Source organism: Anabrus simplex, chromosome 8 (genome assembly GCF_040414725.1).
Source record: "Anabrus simplex isolate iqAnaSimp1 chromosome 8, ASM4041472v1, whole genome shotgun sequence".
Taxonomy (NCBI): domain Eukaryota; kingdom Metazoa; phylum Arthropoda; class Insecta; order Orthoptera; family Tettigoniidae; genus Anabrus; species Anabrus simplex.
The window spans coordinates 90,497,670-90,524,138 of record NC_090272.1 but is presented as its reverse complement, the minus strand read 5'-3'; the positions used below and the strand labels follow the sequence as shown (position 1 = coordinate 90,524,138).

General features: G+C 37.3%; 1 protein-coding gene across 2 annotated transcripts in view; it reads right to left on the bottom strand.

The window, feature by feature from the left end:
* Positions 1-16,298: 16,298 nt before the first annotated feature.
* The window catches only part of LOC136878827 (FUN14 domain-containing protein 1), a 130,134-nt gene continuing 119,963 nt past the window's right edge, over positions 16,299-26,469 (bottom strand). The window contains exon 3 of one of the 2 annotated variants that reach the window (XM_067152336.2): positions 16,299-17,803. In XM_067152336.2, the coding sequence (XP_067008437.1) occupies positions 17,618-17,803 (186 nt within the window). In that variant the 3' untranslated portion in view covers positions 16,299-17,617. The remainder of the gene's footprint in view (positions 17,804-26,469) is intronic. The other variant, XR_010860847.2, reaches the window with a different exon arrangement.

Sequence of the window (26,469 nt, the reverse complement as noted above, 5' to 3'; positions counted from 1 at the left end):
TCAAACGAGTTCATAGTTGAACATGCAGTACTTTTCCAGGCTTTTGACAAAATTTATCGGCACACACGTTTGCATAAGAGAACATTATTTTACACAATAACTGCTGATATACTATCAAGCTTACACTTGTAGTCACTGGAATGTCACAGATTGCAGCACAGGAGAATTGATCTCAAGAACTGTAACGTCAGTCTCGAGAGCCTAGAGTGAGAGAATTGTTAAATGTGAGGAACTTCATCTTATTTGCCCGTAATGAACTGAGATCACAATTGAAATAAAAACGTTGTAGGTTCCACCTTGTTCAATACAAATACACTGTTGTTAGATGGTTTTAAACATTTGATTGCAGAACTAGTTTCGGCGCTCATTTAGACACCATCATCAGCTGCATAATAAGTAAAGAAAAACTTTGAGATATAACAATATAAAACAACATATTGATATAATTAACTCCTTAGTATCTATTTACTGTTAAGTTTAAAAACTCTAATTTACAACAAGGTAACCCTTGTGAGTCAAAAATATAAAATCTCATCTCTGAGTGATGAGTTGTCTTCAATATTCAGTGATGGCTATTATTTTATACACTCGTAAACATAAAGTTCAAATATAATCTTAAAATTGAGAATTAGAGCTGAATCAAGTCCTATAATGTTAAAATGTTAATTTCACAGATGCGTTGATATTTACATTTTTATGTACATATTTTACATGTTACCTCATCTTGACACATTAACAAAAAGGGCCATCTTCACTAACAGGCCTTCTCCATTCTGAAAATACATGTCAGGAAGTGACTAGGGCATTCATTTCTTTAATTTAAATAAATATAATTATATATAATTATAATAAAACTTTTGCACCTGTAGGATAAAATCACAGCAAGCTAAATTTTTTTACTGCCTTGTGGCATGAAGGGGTCAGAGGAAGGGGGGAGAGAATAATAAGTACTTTCATGCAGTTCATCTTGTTTCACAGGGATTCAGAGCGGTTCATGTTTTGATTAGACAATTGCACTGCCCAAAATAAAAATTGGGCCTTTCTCTCCTTTTGATTTACACAGTAAATTCTTTGAGAATGAATGCAAAATCAGTCGAATTGAACTATTTCGAACCTGAACATATTTTCGTCTTTTTCACCACCAAGTTGAATTATCTTTGAAATGTAAAGGAAAGACAATTTCATTGATTTTGTCAGTACTATACAGTCTACAAATAAAGGCAAAATGATTTCAATATTTCAACATTATTTTATAATTTGCTTTCCATCGCACCAACACAGGGAAAGGAAAGGGCTAGAAGGAAGTGACTGTGGCCTTGATTAAGGCATAGCCCCAGTATATGCCTGGTGTGAAAATGGGAAACTACAGGAAAATACAGAAAACTATCTTCAGGGCTGCTGACATTGGGGGTCAAACCCACTATCTCCCAAAGGCAAGCTGACAGCTACACAACCCAAAGTGAAGCCACTCGCTCTGTGATTACAAAAGTAATGAACATTCCAAGCTATTATTATTTTCAAAATTTGTCTTTTCAGTTTCTAAGCAGAACTAAAAACGTAATCCTAAGAAAGTTCTTTCTAAAATTGTGCATATTGTCATCATAATCTGCAGTATAAAACAGACTGAATCAAATGAATATCATGAAGTCAATTTTTTTCAAACCTGCTACTACCATTGCTGCAGAAAAAAGAAAAAAAGAGCAGCAGCTCAGCACACAAAACCAGTGGACGTTTCTAAGGAAAAGAAGACTGAGAACAGGTTATTCTGGGAATATATTTCAGAATGTGAACAAAAATGTTTATGAACTCTTCTTGATACACTATTGAGTAATTAATAGTTCCATTTTTGTTACATTGTATATTTGTGTTTTATATTTGTTACATAATTCACTTTGGAAAAGATGGTGTTTCTTCCTGAAAATATTGCAATTCTAGTAATAAAATACAAACTAAAATCATCTGATTTTTAATGTACTGTGTTTTCTAATTAGGGTATAAAGGTAAAAAGCAGCATCTGCAACATAAAACAGAAAATTTTCACTTGCTGCTATACCAATCAATCCACATACATTTTGTGGAGTCAATCTTCTTCTTCTTCTTCATCATCCATTCTCTTTTCCAGATTCTCTCTGGGTAGGGTAGTATAGCAAAGCCCTCCACCTTACTCCATCTTTCCACCATTCCTCCTCTAGTACTTTATTGCTATTGACTCCTCTATTTGCAATACAATCCACAACAGAGCTCCTCCATCTCATTCTTTCCATTCTCTGTATCCATAAATATTCTCTTTTGTATTCTCTCTCCTGGCATTCTCATCATGTGCCCAAACCATTTTAGCTTTGCTATAAGATTTTGGTAATAACCTGGAAAGGCTAGGTCAAGCAGCAGGGAAACCTTTCTGGACAGTAATAAAGAATCTTAAGAAGGGAAGGAAAAAGGAAATGAACAAAGTTTTGAGTAATTCAGGGAATCACCGGAGAGGTGGAGGGGATATTTTGAACATCTTCTCAACGTAAAAGGAAATCTTCCTGGTGGTTTTGCGAACAGCCAAGCTGATGGGGAGGAGGAAAATGATGTTGGTGATATTACGCTTGAGGAAATGGAAAGGATGGTAAATAAACTCCATTGCCATAAAACAGCAGGAATAGATGAAATTCGTCCTGAAATGGTGAAGTATAGTGGGAAGGCAGGGATGAAATGGCTTCATAGAGTAGTAAAATCAGAATGGAGTGTTGGTAAGGTACCTTCAGATTGGACAAAAGAAATAATTGCACCTATCTATAAGCAAGGGAACAGGAAGGATTGCAACAACTATTGAGGTATCTCATTGATTAGTATACCAGGGAAAATATTCACTAGCATCTTGGAAGGGAGGGTGCGAGCAGTAGTTGAGAGGAATTTGGATGAAAACCAATATGGTTTCAGACCACAGAGGGGTTGTCAGGATCAGATTTTCAGTATGCGCCAGGTAATTGAAAAATGCTACGAGAGGAATAGGCAGTTATGTTTATGTTTCATAGATCTAGAGAAAGCATATGACAGGGTACCGAGGGAAAAGATGTTCGCCATACTGGGGGACTATGGAATTAAAGGTAGGTTATTAAAATCAATCAAAGGCATTTATGTTGACAATTGGGTTTCAGTGAGAATTGATGGTAGAATGAGTTCTTGGTTCAGGGTACTTACAGGCATTACACAAGGCTGTAATCTTTCACCTGTGCTGTTCGTAGTTCATGGATCATCTGCTGAAAGATATAAAATGGCAGGGAGGGATTCAGTTAGGTGGAAATGTAGTAAGCAGATTGTGGCGACGTTTAGTAAATTCACAGAGGTTTGCAGACTAAATGCTGAAAGGCATAACAGTCTTTAAAGATAATGTATGTATATTAATCTCTTCTTGAATTTTACACACTCCCACGCTTCTCCTTATTTCCTCATTTCATATTCTATCTCGTCTTGTCTTTCCCTATATGCTCCTCAAGTACCTCATTTCAGCTGCTTGTATTTTACTTCGGTTCTGCTTAGTCAACGTCCAGGCTGCTGAAGCACAGGTCAGTATAGGTTTATAATAGGACGAGTATAAAACTTCCTTGCTCTTCACTGGCACATCTTTGTTCAATACAATGTCTCTCACACACTGGTAGAAACTTACAGACTGCTGTATTCTTAAATCAATTTCTCCATCCAAATTTCCATCTTGTGACATCACGCTGACCAAATATTTAAAATTTTTGACTACTTCCAGAGGTTCATTTCCTATTTTTATCACTCCCCTGGATTTTCTGTTACCTCTTGTCACGATCATAGTCTTGTTTTTCGCAGTACTAATCTTCATTCGATCAATCAAAAAATTCCATAAAATTGCTGGTAGAAGCTCTGGTTTTCCCTCATTTAGACTATTGTGTTGTGATTTATAGAGACGCTGGGTGCAAGTTATTGAGCAGATTAAAACATGGTTAAAATGCATGTGTTAGATACATCTGTAACCTACGGTACTATGACCAAGTAATTCCTTCATATAACCACCTATCTTGGCCCCGACTAGAAATCCGTCGGACTGTTCATACCCTATGCCATCTCCATAAAATCCTTTATTCTTCACAGCCATTTTACCTTACTTCATATTTCAAATACCTACCTTCTTATCACAGTCTTAACACCAGATCAACTAATTCCATCCTTGCTTTACCTACCCATAGATCTGCCATTTACAATAAATCATTCACGGTAATTGCCTGCCGGGAGTGGAACCTCCTTCCCGAAAGTATCAGAGGGTTAAGCGCCATTCGTACTTTCAAGGAAGAGCTGTGGAGACATTTTATGTACCAGTAAGAATCATCTGTAAACTTGATGCTGCTACTCACAACCATTCTATTGTCATGGATGTTCTGGTAGAAGGTTAGTCTAAAATTCTTACCCGATCTTTTTTCAAATGTTATTAAATTTTATGTTCTACCTCTTTTTACATGTAGGATATTAGTTTTAAGAATTTATTCTTTTATTATATCTAATTTATTTCATCTTAATTTAATCTTATCACATATCATTTTTGTATTACTATTAATTTAATTAGTATTAAATCTAATACTGTAAAGTGATACAATGTAATATATGTACATTTTAGTGCCTGGTTAGATGGAAGAGAAGGCCTGAAGGCCTTAATCTTGGCAGGTAAAATAAAACATTACTAACTAACTAAATCAATCAACTTGAGTCTGTATTACTTCTTCATTATCTCCCCAAACTACAATGTCATCAGTAGGGCCCGGATTTTTTAAAAATGCATATGCAATTGCATATTTTGACATATTTTGAGGGTTAGTGCATATTCTAGACGTAACAGCATATTCCGGTATATAATGTCTGAATTTAAGGATAATTACAAGAACTACTAAAATAAATCTGTTTTGTACATCCCTAGCTAGTTGCCTATTTTATGTGCATCCCTCGCTAGTTGGTATTTTCGACTGTCTGTGTAACGGCACTTTACTTTCACAACTGACAATGGCAACAGATAGCTTAGGTGTGGGTAGGCAGGCTTGGACTTCCCTGAATTCATTTCTCTACCACAGCAGATTAGTCTCAGGGGGCTGGACACTTCGTCAGGACAGAAGTATCTTCAGTTCACTAGTTACGTTCCATTTTAATGCCCTGCATCTCATTTCTAAAAGTGTTAGTTTCTAAAAATGCCTAAGGAAAAGAGCAGCAGAAGAGATTTACTAAATCAGTGGGTGTCGGGTAATAGGGACTATTCAACAGATGGTGTCATCGTGTACTGTCAAGTTTGCTCAAAGGAAGTGAAATGTGAAAAGAAATTTCAGCTTGAACAGCATTCAAAAACAACTGCACATATTAAAGCAAAGGAGGAGGAGAACAGCACATCACAACAACTACTTCTTACACAGGTAAAGCCCAAGTTCTGTAGTCTTAATAAATTTTCAAATGATCTTTGTAGGACTTTCGAATGCAGCAACATTCCATGGAATAAATTAAACAATCCAGTTCTGCGATCATTTCTCGAGAAATATTGCGTAAATCAAAAAATACCAGATGAATCAACTCTTAGGAAAAATTACCTACCTCCGCTATATGAATCTACCCTGGAATTGATCCGTTCTGATATCGGAAGGAACTGTGTCTGGATATCGGTGGATGAGACAACGGATTCGTGTGGCCGTTACATAGCAAATTTCGTGGTTGGTAAATTACATCCAGACGAACCCGGTAAGCCACATCTGCTTGCTTGTAAAGTACTAGAGAAAACCAACCATAGCACAATAGCAAGATTTGTAAATGATTCTCTGCGACTATTGTGGCCATCTGAAATTGAGACTAATTGTTGTAAAGTGCTTGTACTGCTCACAGATGCAGCTTCGTATATGTTGAAAGCAGCAAAGGCCCTCCAAGTATTTTATCCAAAACTCATACACGTAACCTTTTTAGCGCACGGATTACACCGCATTGCAGAAGAAATACGCGCACAGTTTCCAGCTGTTAACAATTTAATTGGATGTGGGAAGACACTGTTTCTGAAAGCACTAGCTCGTGTCCAGCTCTACAAAGATTGTCTACCTGAAGTTCCTTTGCCACCTGAACCTGTCCTGACTAGGTGGGGGACATGGTTATCTGCAGTATCATTTTATCAGGAACATTTTAATGACGTGAAAGAAGTGGTTACAAAACTTGAAGATGAACATATTGCGTGTGTCCGTAATGCAAAAGGTGTGATTGAAACCGCTACTGTTTATCAAGATGTGAATTTCATTCATGCACATTTTTCTAAACTTCCAAAAGCCATTGAGAGCTTAGAATCTTCTGGTACTCCCCTCCATGAATCACTTGATCTCGTTGAAAAAGCTGCACCTTCGTTGAATTACGCTCCAGGCAAAATTGGAGAGAAGATTAAATACAAGTTAGAAAAGGTGTTGATTTCGAACCCAGGACTGAAGAAGATTAAGTTAATTAGTCAATACTTGAGTGGAACTAGGGTATCCTTGCCAGATGTATGCTCCGAAACGTTGGTGCCCATGTATAAGTACTGTCCAATTACGTCAGTCGATGTAGAACGATCATTTCAGCCTATAAACTCATTTTAACGGACAACAGACATAGTTTGTCTCCAGAAAACATTGAAAGACTACTAGTTACCTATTGTGATGCTTCTTTTTGCAATAAATGATACCTGTAAATAGGTAAGTGAATACAATTGCATGTTTTTAAGAGCATATTTCCTTATTTTCCGTGCATATCTTGTAACTTTTTAGTGCATATTTGCATGCATATTTTCAGGTTTTTTAGTGCATATAAATCCGGGCCCTAGTCATCAGCAAAGAGTATACCGTAAAATGGGGTGAATAGAAATAGTGGGGTGAATAGAAACAAAAACCAGGAAAGTTTAATAATTTGCTGTAACACTCTAATTGTTGCAATTTAAAATGTGTTGGGTATATTTGTAAAATAACATATATTGAAAGAGAAATTCATGTTTCAAAGGTTGTCCACACTGTTCTGTGGAAGCGATTGTCAAGTAAATTGGAGACAAATTACCACGAGGAAATTGGCGCGGTAAAACTTCATTCAGACACCAGGTAAAATGTTGGCATATGCTAATCTTATTTTATGAAATACTTAGCCGTATGTTTAATGAACAATACCATAAATATAGCATTATTATATTTTTACATGTGTTTGTATACCTAACCTCAATTTATATTTCAGCATAAATGGTCGATTTGTGGGGTGAATAGACACAAGAGCTTCATCATGCCCCGAACTTATAAACGCAATCCTAGGAGCAAGTGCTATCACAAACACAGCCAAGAAGCGATCCAGGCAGCAGTGGATGACATCACAAACAATGGCCTGAGCTATAGGGACGCAAGCAAGAAACATAAAATAAACTATTCTGTATTCAAGGAAAGAAAATACTGATTGGAGATAATCTCTCGTCACACCTTTCAGTGGAGTCGATAAAAATGTGTGCAGACCATAATATCAGCTTCATATTCCTACCGAGTAATTCAACGCATTTAACGCAACCCCTAGACGTTGCCTTCTTCAAACCATTGAAAAATGCTTGGAGATCAGTATTGGAATAGTGGAAAAAAGGTCCTGGTAGGAAGGAGACAAGTGTGCCAAAGGATGTCTTTCCCCATTTCCTCCTGAAGGTTTTTGAGAAAATAGAACTAAGGAAGTCCGAAAACATAAAGTCTGGTTTCAGAAAATGCAGTATCGTGCCCCTAAACCCAGAGAAAGTTCTGAAATTGATACCAGCAAGAAATGAAGAAGAAACCGCCTCGCCAAACGATGCTCTAGACAGGAGCTTTCTGACAATTTTAGAAAACCTTAGATATGGTGACTCTTCAATGCCCAGACGAAACCGGAAGAAGCTTCGTGTTGAGCCAGGTAAAAGTATCTCGGTTTCAGACAAGTCTTCAGATGAGGTAGATGAGCCAGAACATGTCATTGGTTCTGATGAAGATTCTGCTTCATACCAGTACACTGAACATGAGGAACCAGACAGTGAAAATCCGTCCACTCTAATTTTGGCTTTCAGTGTTGCTGATGGTCCAGGTTTTTTCAAGAATGATATTGAAGAAGGTGACTGGCTGCTAGTTTCCTTCCCATGTGACATGTCAAAAGCAACTTTAAACAAGGAAAAGGATCGCTTGTTCATTGGCAAAGTTGTTAAGACAAATAACATGTTTACTGGTCAATTTCTTCATGGAAAATCAACCAAAAATTTCAATGGATATATCTATGTATCCAGACGTCCCTGATGAATGTGAGTGCGAATACAGTCAAGTGAAAACTAAAGTGGAGAGTCCTGAAACGTATGGCAGAGGTCTTCTCAAATTTAAACTGGACTGGTGTTATTTATAACTCTGTGTGTGCTTTTGTTTCAATTTTTGCTTTTTATAGAGGACAGGCATATATATTTTAGTAGGCATTCTATGATCAGAAATACCATTTGACATTAAAAATGTGTAAATTTTTTAAATATATCTGAATGTTGTAAACTTTTATTCAATTTAACCTACTAATTTTGTACTGATTTTATTGACTAATACACATAACAGTTGAGAAAGGATGTTTATGTTATTATTCTACCCCACTTATAGCATTAATGTTAGATATAGACTGTTTCCAATCCCCCAAATGAAGGTACAATAGCAACATTATGGTAATATGTATTCTGTTTCCATTCACCCCACTGGCAGGTAAATAGAAACAGACATGTTTTATAAAAATATTTTGTGAATGGTAACTGCTAAAACCATGATAATTTGGCCATTTGATAATTTGACCTACACCCATATATTGTCACAAAAATAATTCATGTATCTTTCGTAGAGCATTGTCCAGACAATTTCAAAAGTTAAAATTGTTTCTATTCACCCCATTTTATGGTAGACTTTACTTGCTCGCTCATCATGTCCTTAATATTATGTTGAATTCTATCCATGATGATAATGAAGAGTAAGGGAGACAATACACTTCCCTGTCTTAAGCCTGTCTCAACTCTGAACCATTCATTTTGACCCACTTTGGTTCTAACACAGCTTTTGCAATTTTGATACAATGCTATTACCATCTGCATTGTTTCATTCCCAATCTGTGCCTCTGTCAATGTTTTCCATACCAAATTCCTTAGGACACTGTCAGATGCCTTTTCAATATCTAGAAAGCTTTCAAGTCTCAATCTGACCTTAAGCAACCTGTCATTCATGTTTTCCACCAATTCTAGGTATTCTTTTAGGTCTTTTCTAATTATGAGATCTACACCATTTTTGGCTTCTCTTCTTCCACTATAGTATAAGGTGTATCCTTTCTTTAAAGTCAATATCTGTCATAATTCAATATTTCAAGGGGGGAAAAAAAATTATGCCAGAAATAAATTTTCTGTTCGTTATAAAGTTAATGTGCTAAATTCAACGTCATCCATAAAGTAGAAAATGATGAAGAATTCATTAAACTTTGATCTCAATTTTTTCAGTTTTCCTTAGAACGGCAGTGTAGGCTCTTAATTTGTAAATATGCGGTAGTATGGGGAATGTGCAAATGACAAGGTTCAGAGCACTCTAGCGGACTTCCCTGAGTTAACGTGCAGGCTAGCGCTGCGCGTGAGCAAGGAGCGATCATTAAGGGATATTTTCATTTATGATGGATTTAATGCTGCAAATTTTATACCCAAAAGTGAGTCAAAAAATACCACAAAAGACCATGCTATTTCAAACGATATACACTATGGGATCAAAAGTCTTTGGACACCTGGCTGAACATGACGTACAAGTTCGTGGTGCCCTCCAACGGTAATGCTGGAATTCAATATGGTGTTGGCCCACCCTTAGCCATGATGACAGCTTCCACTCTCGCAGGCATACGTTCAATCAGGTGCTGGAAGGTAGCTTAGGGAATGGCAGCCCATTCTTCACAGAGCGCTGCACTGAGGAGAGATAGCAATGTAGGTCGGTGAGGCCTGGCACGAAGTTGGCATTCCATAACATCCCAAAGGTATTCTATAGGATTCAGGTTGGGACTCTGTGCAGGCCAATCCATGGCAGGGATGTTACTGTTGTGTAACCACTCCGCCACAGGCCGTGCATTATGAACAGATGCTCGATCATGTTGAAAGATGCAATCGCCATCCCCGAAGTGCTCTTCAACAGTGGGAAGCAAGAAGGTGCTTAAAACATCAATGTAGGCCTGTGCTGTGATAGTGCCATGCAAAACAAAGGGTGCAAGCCCCCTCCATGAAAAGCACGACCACACCATAACACCACCACCTCCGAATTTTACTGTTGGCACTACACACGCTGGCAGATGACGTTCACCGTGATTCATCACTCCACACAACGTTTTTCCACTGTTCAATCGTCCAATGTTTATGCTCCTTACACCAAGCGAGGCATCGTTGGGCATTGACCTGGGTGATGTGTGGCTTATGGGCAGCCGCTCGACCATGAAATCCAAGTTTTCTCACCTCCCGCTGAACTGTCATAGTACTTGGCGTGGATCCTGATGCAGTTTAGAATTCCTGTGTGATGGTCTGGATAGATGCCTGCCTACTACACTTTACGGCCCTCTTCAACTGGCGGCAGTCTCTGTCAGTCAACAGACGAGGTCGGCCTGTATGCTTTCGTGCTGTACGTGTCCCTTCACGTTTCCACTTCACTATCACATCAGAAACAGTACACCTAGGGATGTTTAGGAGTGTGGAAATCTCGCATACAGACTTCTGACACAAGTGACACCCAATCACCTGACCACGTTTGAAGTCTGCGAGTTCTGCGGAGCGCCCCATTCTGCTTTCTCACAATGTCTAATGACTACTGAGGTCGCTGCTATGGAGTACCGGGCAGTATGTGGCAGCACAATGCACCCAAGATGAAAAATGTATGTTTTTGGGGATGTCCGGATACTTCTGATCACACAGTGTAGGATGCCCCCCCCCCTCCCCAAAAATATATATATATTCTCAGTCCTCCAAAACCGTTTAATGTATGAAGACAAAATTTCAAATGATGGTGAATATTTTCAAAACCCAGATGTAAATTAGGAAATATTTTAAAACATTCTGCCCCTAAGGGATTAAATGAGGTTATCTCTGGGAACAAAATTATTCATCCCTCCAAAACCGTTTGACGTACAAAGCTGTAATTTACAAGAAGGTTATTCTTTTATGTCCTCAGTGTCAAATTTGATGTAATTCAAAATGTTTTTAATAATAATGATGATGTCATTGGTTTTACGTCCCACTAACTACTTTTATACTTACTGGAGGCGTCGAGGTGCCAGAACTTTGTCCCGCGGGAGTTCTTTTACGTACTGGTAAATCTAACGACATGGGACTGATGCATTTGAGCAACTTCAAATACCACCGGACAGAGCCAGGATCGAGTCCAGCCCCCCGGTGTAGGGGGCAACGCGTCTGCCTGTCGTCCGGCGACCCTGGGTTTAATTCCCGGCCGGGTCAGAGGTTTTTAATTGTAATGATTAATAATCCCTGTCCTGGGGACTGGGTGTTTGTGACGTCTTTAATCTTCCTTTCCTCACTACTGCTATTCCAATTACACGCAGGTTCATACAACATGGTGCCAGTAGGGGCAAAAGATCCACATGGGTCGACGCCCCGAATAAATAGCATTTTTAAAAAAGAGCTGGGATCGAACCTGTCAACTTGGGCTCAGAATGCAGCGTCGTGCCCATATGAGCCATTCAGTGTGGCTTCACAATGTTTCTCCTTTAAGGAGTTTAGATGGGGGTTGACAATCACAATATTCATTTCTTCGAGAACCTTTCACGTATGAACTTAAAATTTTACATGAAGGCTGGTTTTCTATGTTCTGGATGTTGAATAGGAAGTATTTAAAAAACATTCTTCCCCTAAAACAAAACCTCTTTTCTCCATTACTGTTCGACATACAAAGTAAAAATTTCACAGGTTGATTGTATCTACGCCCTAGATGTTAAATAACATAGAGTTTTAAAACATTCCATTCCTATGGGGTTCAAATGAGTGTTAAATCCAGAAATAATCATTCTTCCAAAACCGTTTGACATACGAACTGAGAGTGAACTTTATAGGCTAGCCGACAGTGGAATCTCCAAAATTTAGAAGTTATATTTCAAACTTCCAATCTAAAACCATAGCAAAGCACGGGTATCTTGCTAGTACTGTATAAGAGAAAACTGAAAAAAATGTTTGAACCAATACATCTACATATCTGTATTTTGATAAAATATGTGTTTATTTGTACCTAAATGTGAAACCTATGTTTGGTAAAAACAGAATCAAAACTGAAGAAGTTTCAAAATTAAGTCATGATTCTCCTTAATACTGTATTTTTTGCAGGAATGAACTCTGATCTATTTACAGGAAGAGCGAAATCTGGAATCAGCACAAAATTATTGGATTATATGAATTTAGCATTGTAATGAACAAGGACAAGGAACTTATGAGATGTTAATGTCTATTTCAATAATGACTTATACCCTAGTCATTCTCAAGGTGTCAATTATATATGAATTAAATATTTCTGGTATTATTATTATTATTATTATTATTTACATTTTATGGTCTTCATTGGACCACTGTAGCCAACTTTATACAAAGAATTTTTCAGTTTCCTGTCAGCCCAGTACTTTTTCATTCTCTCTGATCTTATCCTTCTTTCTTCATCGGAAATCACCCTTCCTGTTGTCTGTTTGTTGATTCTGATTTGCAGTCTGGTTGGTTTGTCTGTGAGTTTCTTGATTTTGTCAGTTTTGTTTTATAGTCTTCCACTGTAAATTTGTAGTTCATCCATATCTTCCTTGATTTCTGTAATCCACTTAATGTTACACTTACTATTCCATAATTTTTCTATTATTCTCCTGATGATCCTGTTCTCAGGTGTCCTGATTAGATGTCCAAAAAATGAAATGCGTTTCTTCCTGATTGTGCTCATTACTGGTTCTATTTCCTTGTAGACTGTTTCATTAGAAGCTACTCTCCAGTGTCCATCTTTTTGGTATGATTTGTTGATGCATGTTCTAATGATTCTTCTCTCTATCTTGAGTATTTTGTCTATTTGTGCAGTGTTAGTTGTTTTGAAGATGGTTTCGCTTGTGTATGTTATTTCTGGTTGAGTCACTGTTTTGTAATGTTTTAATTTTGTTGCTATTGACAGACCCTTTTTGTTGTAGGTATTCCTGGTAACATATTGTGCTCTGGTCAGTTTATTTATTCTGTTATGCCATGCTGGCTTTTCATTGAGGTTATATGTTATGATTTCTCCCAGATATTTAAATTTATCTACAATTTTGATTTCTTGGTTTCCTATGGCAATTTTGTTTATGAGTGGTGGGTCAGTAAACATGATTGCTGTCTTTTCAAAAGATATTCCAAGACCAATTTTCTATGCTATTTCCTGTAGTGATATAACTTGTCTGGTTTCCTGAATATTGTTGGACAAGACAGCAAGGTCATCGGCAAAACCTAGGCAATTTAAACTTATGTTGTCTTTGGGTCTTCCAATTCGGATGTTCTTTGGGTTACTCCTGTACCATTCCCTCATTATATATTCCAAGGCACGGTTGGACAGCAGTGGTGACAAGCAATCTCCTTGTCTTAAGCCTGTTGTTATGATGAATGGCTCAGAGAATTCCCCTCTGAACTTGCCTTTTGATTTAGTGTTGGTTAAGGCGAGTTCAATCAATTTGATTTTTTGATTTAGCGTTGGTTAAGGCGAGTTCAATCAATTTGATTAATTTTGGATGGAGCCCAAAATTTCTTAAAATTTTCAACATTGAAGGTCTATGGATACAGTCGTAAGCTTGTTTAAAGTCCACGAAGGTTATTGCAAGAGGATTGTTTTGATTCTTATAATATGCTATGGCTAATTTTAAAGTGATGATTTGTTCTGCACAGCTTCTCCAAGGTCTGAAACCACCTTGGTATTCACCTAATTCTTCCTCTAGTTGCTCTTTGATCCTCCTGTATAGGATTCTTGAGAAAATCTTGTATGTACCGTCTAAGAGAGAGATACCTCTGTAATTATCTGGATTGCTTTTATCTCCTTTTTTGTGGAATGGGTGGATTATGGCTGTGGTCCAATGTTCAGGGAACTTTTCTGTTATCGAGATTTTTGTTAGGGCCATGTGTAAGGATGTTCAAACTGTATCATTGACATATTTCCACATTTCTGCAAAAACTTGGTCTTCTCCGCATGCCTTATAATTTTTCAACTCTTTGAGAGCTGTTTCCACCTCTTGGATTGTTGGGGGGGTTTACGAGTTCAGGCAGGGTTTTGATGGGCGTGTCTGTATTAATTGCTAAAAGTTCCTGGGGTTCTTCACAATTTAAAAGTTTAATGAATGCTTTTGCCATGATTTCAGCATTTTGCTTGTCATTATGTGTCGTTTTTCCATCCTCACTTTTCAGCATTAATGTGGGAGGGGCAAATTTTTGTAATTGTCTTCCAAACATTTTGTAAAAGTCTCTGGAATTGGTTTTGTGGTAGTTTTCTTCTATTGAGTTGATTAGATCTTTCTGTGGTTGTCTCTTGGTTTGCCTGATAATTTGTGTGAACTTTTCCTGGTATTTTTGAGGTTGATTGCACTTTCTTCTGTTTTGTGTGTTTGAAATTTTAACCATGCCTGATGTCTTTCTTCATGAATTTTGTCACATTCTGAGGTCCACCAGGCATGTCTTTTACGTGTGTTCAGTGGGGCTAAATTTTCAGCTTGTTGCCTGAGAATTGGAACCAGTTCTTCTAAGTTATCTGTCAGTTTTATGTTTTGTGTGACTTCTCTCTATATTTATCATTCCTAATTAATTGGCGTGGATCAAAGTTCCTCTTTCGTTTATTGCGTTGTTTTTTTTTTTTTAGTGGTGTGAACTTAATTTTGATTTTGACTATGTAATGATCTGAACCTATATCTACTCCTCTTAATACTTCAACATTGTAGATTTCTCTGAGGAAGGTTTTGTCCATAAATACGTGATCCAGTTGCCATTCCCCTTTTCTCCAATCAGGATGTTTCCAAGTTTTAAGTTTGTTGGGCCTCCTTTTGAAGTAAGTGGACTTTGAGATTAGTTTGTGTTCTCTGCAGAGTTCAACAAGTCTTTGACCATTCTTATTTGTATGTTTAGGTGGAGCCCATTTCCCAATGATATCTCGGTATTTCTCTTCCAAGTTGGGCATTGAAGTCCCCTAATAGGATCTTAATGGTGTTAATATTTATTTGGTTTATAGTTTGGTCAAGGAAATCCCAAAACTTTTCCACTTCTTTCCTAGTCTTTGTTAGACAATTCTTTTCATTAGTAGGGGCATGGGAATTTATGATGGTATAAATTTTGTTGGATGCTTTTAAACTCTAAAGTTGCAATTCTAGGTGAGATGGCTTGAAAATCGATTATCAAATTTATTATTTTCACATTGACTGTAAACCCAATTCCAAATTGGGGACATTGTTTCATAACCCTTAGTCCAGGTTTCCCGTTGTAAATTCTGTAGCCTTGAGATTCGAATGGTTCTTCTGTAGTATTTCTCATCTCCTGGAGTCCTGCTACTAAAATTTTCTGTTTATCTAATTCGTCCGTCAAGTTCTTTAGTTTTCCTGCTTTAAGTAGAGAATTAATATTATAAGTTGATGTAGTTGATCTGATCTTGTTTGATCACGTTCTTATGTGCTGGCATAGGAATGGGTGATTGCCAACGCTCCGACTCGTTGATGCCTTCAAGGTAGCTACCCACCAAATCCGATGTAGCCTTCTCCTGCTTCTTGGACAGGACGGTGGAATTTTTTTTCCTAAAAGATCTTTCCATGGTTGACTTTTGAAGGTAGTTAACCTTGGGTGGAGCAAGCTCCGATTTACAACTACGGTTGTTAACCGCAGAGGGACAACCCCAGATGTTCAGGGTTCTGAGTTGGCATTTCCTCCTAACCCAATGAGGTATGGTTTTCCTGCCAATACTCGGCTGGCTGATTGCAGTGGTTTCCCACTTACTTCATTCGGTTCACTCCCAATATCCACTTTTGCCTTTCTGTTTTGTACTCCTATGCGAATGCAAAAAAAACTTAACACAGGGATTGTTATAATGTTCTGAATGATGGCAGTTCACGATTCAACAGTGTCGTTTAGCATGTCGAGGATGTTCCATATTGAGTCTATGTGTAAATTACCTGTTGTAATATGCTGTTATACAAACAAATAACAAATATTTCCACTAGTAGTCACTTGCATGTTCCCCATTCTGGATCTTTGTAGTCACCTGTAATTTCAGGCACATTAATAAATAAAACAAAAGACATGATGGATTTACATGTTTATTTCTAATCAGTATGTTAATGTACAAGTAATTTCTATCAGTCCAAATTTTTCTTATAATCATAATAAACACAAAGTTGTAATAAAGCCCAATATATTAAATTATTTTAAAGCAGAAATAATGTTTCTACTTCACAGAAACAAACACATGACAGAAAATTATCACTGGTGGTATTATGTACTAATGACATTTTATTGTAGATTCAGAAAGCAACACGATTTATATGTTATGACTAGCTCTAGGATGAGAAAACATTGCTGGTTTCTCATCACTTACCCTTCTCTTCAAATGTACATCCTAGCTGCTATCATGATACAGCTGAAAAGAAATAGTTTTCAACATCTGGAAGAGCTTGCAATAAGGGGATCTACATCCCACAACTTTACAATTTGTTTACTTTATTAGTCTGAATAACTACAGTTCAAAAACGTAAAATACCCATTAATAAGTGATGGTAACAGTTTAAAATTATATTCTTTTATTCTGGATCCTTCTCAAATTTCTAAAACTGGCAAAGCAAAGGGAAACTGTACAATCATGTCATGTATAAGGATTACAATATCCATTTATGATCTCAAGGAAAGCACACTTAAAAAACTAAATATGAATACAAAAATTCTCATTACTTTTAACAAAATAGAATCAGTTAAATGTTTTGAATGAACTTAGAGGGATTTGAATAAGTGGGATATCCAGTTCAAGTCTTATAATATACAGGTCCCCTTAAAAACAAACAGCCATACACTGCTTATAGCAGAGCACCCAGAATTCTCATCTGAAACTCTGTTCCTTTTTCAAAGGACTTCAGAGAGAATATAAAACTGTTGCAATCAGAATTTCTTAACAGCTGTTCAAAATGAATCAGCTTGGAATTTAGATCAAATTACCCACATCTTTTTCCACATCATCTACTAAATACTGACAGATCAAGTTACAATGAAGGTAGACAAATTCATACATTCATCACCCTCTTCAACATGAAATATTCCTAACAATAAGCATTTCACAAAACACATTTTTCTTCTACTTACAGATTACAATATTCACAAATAAAACACATCAGTCTAGATTTCTTTCAATTTCCACTTATCATAAAACCAATCGCTAAATGAGGTAAAGATCCACATGGATCGATAATATGTGATCGTGTGACAGCATTGCATCCAGGTTCCAGGTCACTACAGACTATCTTGTTAGATATGTGAGGCAAATTAAACCAGAAGAACAAACCTATAGAAGTCTGAAAGTGAGAAACACAACTGAAATGGTTACATAACTAAGAGGAGAAACAAAGAAATGATTTAGCTAGCTGTGACCATTCCCACAGCCAACCCAACCACAAACGAAGCCAGGAAGATGTGGATCTCTTTAACTTGGAAATAGTCATCTCCATCGACGACTGAGTGGTACCAGCGACGACCTTTGCGCTGAGTCTTTTTGAGTAGTTCCTCAGCTTTGTCCACCTTCCGATCGATGTACTTTTCAGCCTAAGAAAAAAAGAATAGGTTAATGAACTATTTTTTCTCACATGTTCTTAGTCTAAACCATGCAATGTTCAAGAAAATACACGTGCAAACAAAGCAAGCAGCAAAGTAAAAATGTAACACTCAGTCTTCCAAAATCACAGGTCTATGAAAACCAAGGCTACTAAAATATCAGGGAAGACCAGTAAATAACAGTTCCACAGCAGACATACACAAATATTATAAATGATCAGGGATGACAACCTGTTCAATAATTTTGAGATTAGTATGATGTATAATGTTGGCAAAACAGAGATTGGTACCGTGTTGTACCTCTAACAAATCAAGATCCCAGACGAACATTTTCTTTGGATTGGTCCACATTTACTTGCATTGCCCTCCCTTCTACCTCAAACTTTCTGTTTCACCTAAGGACAATATTTGTTCTGATTTAGCACGGACATGTTTATTGTTATCCCAACTAAGAGCTAAGGTTAAGTTATGAGTAGGTTCCCACCTTCCAATACTTATCATTATTTGTCCCTAAGGAACATAGTAAGAAAACGCTTTGGTACCATAACCTTAAATTTTATGTCAGGCATTTAATTGAAATTATTTCATTGAGTCAGAAGCAATAACATACAATACCATAGAGGAATGTTACAATTATAAATTGAAAAATAAATAAATTAATACATAAAATGTCTCAGACATGATAAGTATTGGAAGGTGGGAACCTACTCATAACTTAACCTTAGTTGTGCTGAGCCAATACGGAATAAACATGAGATTTATAAGCTGCAACTAAGAGCTGCCGCTGCTGGCTATCAGCTGATGGATGTGAATTCCTCTTACCATCTGACAAGAAAGTACCAAACGTATTTTATGACCTTGACGATGCAGTAGCCAGTGTAGCCAAAATCAAAATAAAACAAAAGAATAGTGTCTTGCTTGTTGTTTAAAGGGGCCTAACATCGAAGGTCATTGGCCCAAAATGTAGTGTCTAACTTTTACCAACTTGGCTTTGTTAAACTAGACAGAAATACAATAAAAATATAGATTTCTATTTCTGAAATATAAATTATAGTAAAAATTATTTTTCCTTTCTATCAAAAAAAAATGTCATAAGGTAAAATTTTTATCCACTACAAAGTCGATCACCTATATGACACTACAGTGTACAGTGTTTATGCCGCAAAATATTTCTGACGTGTAACTGTTGAACCTGAACAAATGTAAAGTCGATGGTAAAGATGCCAAACAAGGCAATGTTTGAAAATATTCGGTAATTTTTGAAATTTCTTATACCAAGTAACTTCTGCCCTCATTGTACTATGTCTATTGCTTCATTGTCCGCATTGATGAATTAAGAATGCTTACTTGCATATTGCAACAATAACGTTATTTTGGGTGTAAGGTTCTCTATTCAATGATACACATATCATGAATCAGAATTTACATTCAGAAGTTGATATGAAGCAAATTATGAAATTCACACATTTTTTACCGTCAGTCAACTTTGTCCCTAAGGAACATAGTAAGAAAACGCTTTGGTACCATAACCTTAAATTTTATGTCAGGCATTTAATTGAAATTATTTCATTGAGTCAGAAGCAATAACATACAATACCATAGAGGAATGTTACAATTATAAATTGAAAAATAAATAAATTAATACATAAAATGTCTCAGACTAGATGATGATGATGATGATGATGATCGAGGTCATCGACCCTTAATGGTATGAAATGAGGCGAAATGCAGTAATTACGATATTCCACACATATGGTACTACTCACAGGTAATGTAATGCATACATGAAACACAGACCTATGGCGTTTTTCGCATTGCGGCGCCATGTACAGGCAACACAAACCTACGGTGTTCTTTACATGTGTACTAATCACAGGGATTCGTACTATCCCGTGGTGTTCCTCACATAGCGGGTACTAATCATAGGCAAGGCAGACCCGTGGTGTCGCTCATATAGTGGTACTAATCACAGGCACTGTAAAACCCACCCTGATTCACACACTGTCGCTACTAATCACAAACCTATTGTGTAGCTAACAACATAGTGTTACTACATGGAAGTAAAGGCGACCTATGCTGTCCCCCACGTGCTGGAACTAATTACAAGCAGTCTCATGGTTCTAATTCAATCATGCCTTGGTCATCCCTTTTAGTCACCTCTTACGACAGACAGGGGATACCGGGGGTGTATTCTTCGTCTACATCCCCCACCCACAAGGGGAACAGATTAGATAATCTTTGCCCAGAAATGGGCCACTTTCATAGCATTATCACAGTCTACCATTAACTCTTGCGGTGTGCAAGAGTAGGGGCACAGTTCATAGGTACGCAGCCATCATTCATCATCATCTTCATTATTTTACTTCCAGTTTGCCGGTACTGTTGGCAAGCCCCTTCCACTCTGTCTTATTGAGATATGTTCTGTTGTTAATGACGTCCTCTAGTGTCCTTCCCCGATCTATAAGCTCCATCTCTACAATGTCCATCCAGTGGGTTCTTGGTCTTCCCACCACCCATTTTCCTGCCACATGCCTCTCCAAGTAAACAATCTGTCCTTGTCAGCTCCATCCTCATTAAATGCCCAAACCAGCTCAATCTCGATATGCCGATGCAATTTAACACAAATAACCACAAAGTGGTCGAGACTGGCATTTAAACAAAACCTCATTTCTGTGTACTTCAAGGTAGTGGTCGACTTTACCCCGTTTGCTGGGTTGAATCAAATGGCTCTTACCATTTCTTTTATCAGCCACTATGGGAGTTATGAAGATGAAAGTAACAGGAAACACTTTCCATGTTATGAGCCATCATACACTATTTTCATTCTGAATGTGGTTCAGTTCCTCTGTGAAGTAGCGTAAAAAGTATGCAAAAAAGAGGTTGACTCTATACGGTTTGACGGCATGTCCGGTACTAACATATGAAGCAGAGAACTGTTTCGAATCAAACGGAACATACTGTGGAGAATTTTCGGACCAACATATGAAGAGGGAGAATGGAGAATCAAGCCTAACTGGAAGCTCAGAGAACTGTTGAAAGACCTTGATATTGCAGTAAAGGTTAAGAGCAGGTGATTGAAAAGGATAGGGCATGTCACAAGGAAGGAAAAGAATGGTATGATCAAGAAAGTGTGGTGGGATCAGCTCCGGAAAGATATGAGGATGAAGGACCTAACGGAGTGTGATATCGTCATCCACTATCAATTCACTGCTAGATTAAGGCCTCTTCCAACATCTTCCATTGTTCATGATCCTTGCCCGGCTGTATCAATTTAGACCCCATGAATGATCTGATCTCATGGACCCATCTTATATGAGGTGTGCCTCTAGATCATCTATGGTCAAGAGGAATCCAGTATAGGACTTTCATGGGCCCACCTTCTGACTGTTAAGATGTGCAATGTGACCTGCCCACTCCACTTCCTCTTCTTCACAGTAATGATGGAGATCTTTCACACAGGTTTGAGATTTAATCTCAACACTGCTCTCTCTTGTCTTTCTGGAAAATACCAAACAGGACCTTTTCCATTGCTATCTAGATTACTCTGAGCTTATAGATATTCTTTGTACCGAGACTCCAAGTCTCGCAACCGTGTATCATTAAAGGAAGGACACACTAATCAATTTTTTTTTTTTTTTTTTTTTTTTTTTAAGGCTCAGTGGTATATTTATATATATTGATCAACTGAATCTATCAACACTGATTTTATCTTTATATCTTTTTTAGGGCAATGTGAATTGAATAATTGTTATATATATTTATTATTTTATTTCACAATTTGCTTCACACTGCACCAGCACAGATAAGTCTTACGGCGACAATGGTGTAAGACAGGGCTAGGAGTGGGAAGGAAGCGACCGTGGGCTTAATTAATGTACAGCCCCAGCATTTGCCTGGGGGAAAATTGGAAATCGAGGAAAACCATCTTCAGTGGATTGAATAAAACTTGGATCTTGTCCAGATTCATACTTAGACCAACTTTTTGACTTTCCTGTTTGAGTTCTAGCATTTCTTCCGTTATATTATCTGCATTTATTGAATTCAATACATCGCATAAATGAAACAAAGGTGATTCAAATATACTCTATTTTTCTGCCTAGCTCTGTCCATTTGATACATTCAAATATTTCTTCCAGTGTAGCAGATAATAATTTGAGATCCTCTAGCCTACCTCCTTTTTGAATTTTAAATCTTGCACTGCCTTGATGGAGTCTAATAATTGCAGACACCTTTACAAATAAACAGACTCTTTTTTATTTTAGGAAAAGTCCATTTGGGGGTGGGATAAAAAGGACTGAAGAAGGGGTTGAATTCATTTTATGAGGATACGGTACTAATATCTCAAAAACTGATGATGTTACACATGTGAGTGAAAATTGGTATTTGGAATCTCCTTCAAAAGTAAAGAAACATGCATTTTTTGTTCTCGGAAACTCCACCTAAGGGGGCGGTTATAGAAGTGAAAATTGGTATTTGGAATCTCCTTTAAAAACAAAGGAATATTTTCTGAAAAGCCACTTAACGGGATTGAAAAAGGAGTTGGAATTCTTTTTGTGAGGATACATGTCTCAAAAACGGAAGATGTTACAGACGTGAAAATTGGTTTAGAATTTTGTTTAAAATTAACATTTGTTTTCAGAAAATCCACATTGGGGGGGGGGGGGGGGGGACTGCTAAAGGGGTTGAATTCTTTTTATGGGGATACTTATATCTCAAAAACTGAAGATGTTACAGACATGGAAATAGGTATTTGGAATATCCTTTAGAAGTAAAGAAACTTTCTTACATGCAGAGTTCTATGTTGCATGTTCCAGAATTAGCTCTGCCAGCAGCCTGGTCATCTTAGCCCCAAAAGGCAATACCACAAATGTGGTTTACAAAGAGGTTCTGGGGTAAGTGAAACTCAATTTTTCAGGGAATTTTTGTACTTTAGGGATTTTTAGATAACGTCTTAGTGCAGTACCAAGGAACGATTACTTTTATAAAATTACAAAATTCATGTGAGCAAAGTCGCGGGTTACAGCTAGTAATAGAATAAATGTTCTGTAGCAGCTGGATATATGAATTCTGAATACCTTGTTTTACAACTGTGTACGTCCAATACTGACTTGGTAGATACTCAGTCGAATGCTTTCTCAAAATCGATTATACCATGACAGAGTGGAATATGGTATTCGTTACTTAATTCCATTATTTCATTCAACATTTGCAGATGATCCACTGTGCTAACACCACTTCAAACTCCTGCATTTTCTCTGCTTTGTGAAAGATCGAGAGGCTTTTCCAGATGGTTTGTAAAAAGTTTGTTCATCACTGAAAACAAAATAATTGGCCTATAATTTTAATAAGATCATTATCCCCATCATTATGAAACAAAATGATGATAGCATTATTCCAAATTTCTGGTATTTGTATTTGTTGTAGACATTTAGTATAAGGTTTAGCAAACTTCAAAACACAAGTTCCTCCTAATTTGATCATTTCAACTGTTATACAATCTTCACCTGAAATGTATCCTTTCTTTGTGTGTTTAGCAGTGTGATTTCTCACACAAAAATTAATGGTGGCAGTGTATTGGTAAAGCTAAGTACCTATGGGAATACCAGTGGCCACAGCAGTAAGTTACTCTCTGTATAATACTCTTCCTAAATTTGAAAGAGCCGTGGGTGTGCAGTATATATCATCTGTTTCTTCTCCATCTCTTTATGTCTATTATCTGGGGGAACTCCACCAGCTAAACTATACATCTGAATTGGAACTGGTCTTAAGAAATCGGTTATGATTCAGGTGGGTCTAATAACAACTACAAGCAGACTCTTCCCAAACAGGCGCTGAATATTCTTGTATAAAGAAACAAAGAACTAGGGGTGTTGAGCTAAGCCAGCAGTTTTCGAATGATACTTGGCTCCTAGATGATTTTGGTTTACTGCAATGTTGAAGGGTTTCTTGTATTTACACTATGTTGAGAAGGCTTCTTGCATAAATGGTCTTCTCTGGGTTTGGCTTCAAGTGGTTTTCTTTGCAATATATGACAGCTTATTTTCTTCTTTTCTTATATCTTTGATGTGGCTACAGTATTGTCAACACTAAGACAGCATCTGTACTGACGTTACATAATACCTTGTAACAGCCCATCAGAACACTGACAGCCTAGCAAGTTGCCACTCTGCAGAAGCCAATATTGATGTAGGAATTAATGTTATTGGCTTTATGTCCCACTAACTACTTTGCAAGGTTTCTGGAGATGCCAAGGTGCGAGAATTTAGTTCCGCAGGATTTCTTTTACGTGCCAATAAATCTACCAACATGAGGCTGACTTATTTGAACACTTTCAAATACCACCGGACTGAGCCAGCATCGAACCTGACAAGTTGGGGTCAGAAGGCCAGCACCTCAACCGTTTGAGCCACTCAGGCGATGTAGGAATTAATCACCATCTTATTCTCAAAACCGTGTAAACTGGTGGAAGAAACAACAACAACTGGATATCAATGTTACCAATCCCAGACTTATAATACTTTTTTTTAATATCTGAAGATATTTGTTTCTAGTTTGTGCATGCACTATTCTTGGGAATTCTGCCTACAGGAAATCCAGATGTGGATCAGATAAATTTTAAAAATGTCTTGCTTCTGAAACTTAAATCTTGACTGAAGCAGTCAGGGATGTGCCGGGTGTCGCATGTGTTTAAAGTTTTAATCATCTTGTTGCTCTGGATCAAACTTTCAAAATTGTACATTGTACAATGGAATGCTACATGGAAATATTGCCGTGCTTTTGTATCACATCAACAATATCTGGCTTTCTAACTACTGTCTTTGAAATTACCAGTAGTTCTGAGTAGGTGGGATTTGATTGGTTAAAGGCACATTGAAAGGTAAACCTTGCATTGCCGTTGGCCATATTTTATGCTTGCCATTTCCTGTTTCATCAAGATCGCCAGCTCCTCAGTGGGAGCATGTGAACTACGAAGGTGTGTTATATTTTCTGCTTGACCGGTCTAAAGATTGGACGTGTGGGCTGTGTGCTTCACTCACATGGGGAGTTCCAGCTCTACTTGAGTGTAAGCACCCTGGTACTCGCTAATTTTCAGTTGTAACTTCTTTTCAATTTAATGTAACTTGTTTTCAAAAATGCACAAATTGACATTCTGATTTTACTTTAACCCGCCATCGGTATCGTTGTTAGGTAGCCCCTAACAAAAACATTCCTTATTAAGAAAAGTTTTTTGGTTTGAATCATCGCGTAACGACGGGAAACATGTGACTCATAAACTCATTTGAGAATACCTGGAGTTTGAAAAGTTTGAGTCTTAAACCAAAAACCTTTTCTTAAAAAGAAATGTTTTTGTTAGGGGCTACCTAACAACGATACCGATGGCGGGTTAAACTCTAATTCTGTATAGTTAAATGACGGTGTAACTTCTCAATTCTGTCAATCTTCAAATTTGTTGGAGGCAAGTCTTTTTCCAAACAATAAAACCTTTGTTTTTAATTATCAAATGTATATTATCATAAAATGTCATTCACGAAGCTGTTACCCTTCGCAATTAAACATTTTTTTATTCTACGCTACATTTTTCTCTTATTATAATTTTTTCTTGTGGATTGAACTTATAATGGGTTCCCATTATAAAAATGGATGTAAAATATTCCAGTAAGGTATTAGGTTATGTGCAATGAGGACTAGTTCTACATAATAGTGGAATTGTTAACTTTCTTCATTTTATTTTAGCAGCTTCCCTTTTTTTCTTTCAATAATCTCGGTTGTCATTTATGGGTTTAGCAGTTATGAATACATTCTTCAAGCATAAGGCTATTCACCGCTACACACGGAAGGGTAGGGGTACCAGATCCATAATAGACTATATCTTAACCAACTTCAAATTCAGGAAACCTGTTAGTAATATACAGGTTTTTTGGGGGTTTAGACGACTGTCTGATCTGTAGTGAACTAAGTGTCTCTAGGCCTAGGATAGAGAAAGTGAAATCTGAATGCAAACTAATAAGGGTAGAAAATCTCCCGGATGAGGAAAGTAGATAGTACATGGATATAATTAGTGAGAAGTTCCAAACAGTGGACAGTAAGCAGGTTCAGGATATAGAAAGAGAATGGGTGGCATACAGGGATGCAGTAACAGAAACAGCAAGGGAATGCCTAGGTACAACTGTGTGTAAAGATGGGAAAAAGCGAACATCATGGTGGAATGATGAAGTGAGAACAGCTTGTAAACATAAAAAGAAGGCTTATCAGAAATGGCTCCAAACAAGGGCTGATGCAGACAGGGAATTGTACATAGATGAAAGAAACAGAGTGAAACAAACAGTTGTTGAATCCAAAAAGAAGTCGTGGGAAGGCTAGGTCAAGCAGCAGGGAAACCTTCTGGACAGTAAAAAAAGAATCTTAGAAATGGAGGGAAAAAGGAAATGAACAGTGTTTTGGGTAATTCAGGTGAACTCATAACAGATCTCAGGGAATCACTAGACAGACGAAGGGAATATTTTGAAAATCTTCTCAACGTAACAGGAAATCTTCATGGTGGTGTTGCAAACAACGGAGCTCATGGGGAGGAGAAATTTGATGTTGGTGAAATTAAGCTTCAGGGAGTGGATAGGATGGTATATAAACTCCATTGTCATAAAAAAGCAGGAACAGAC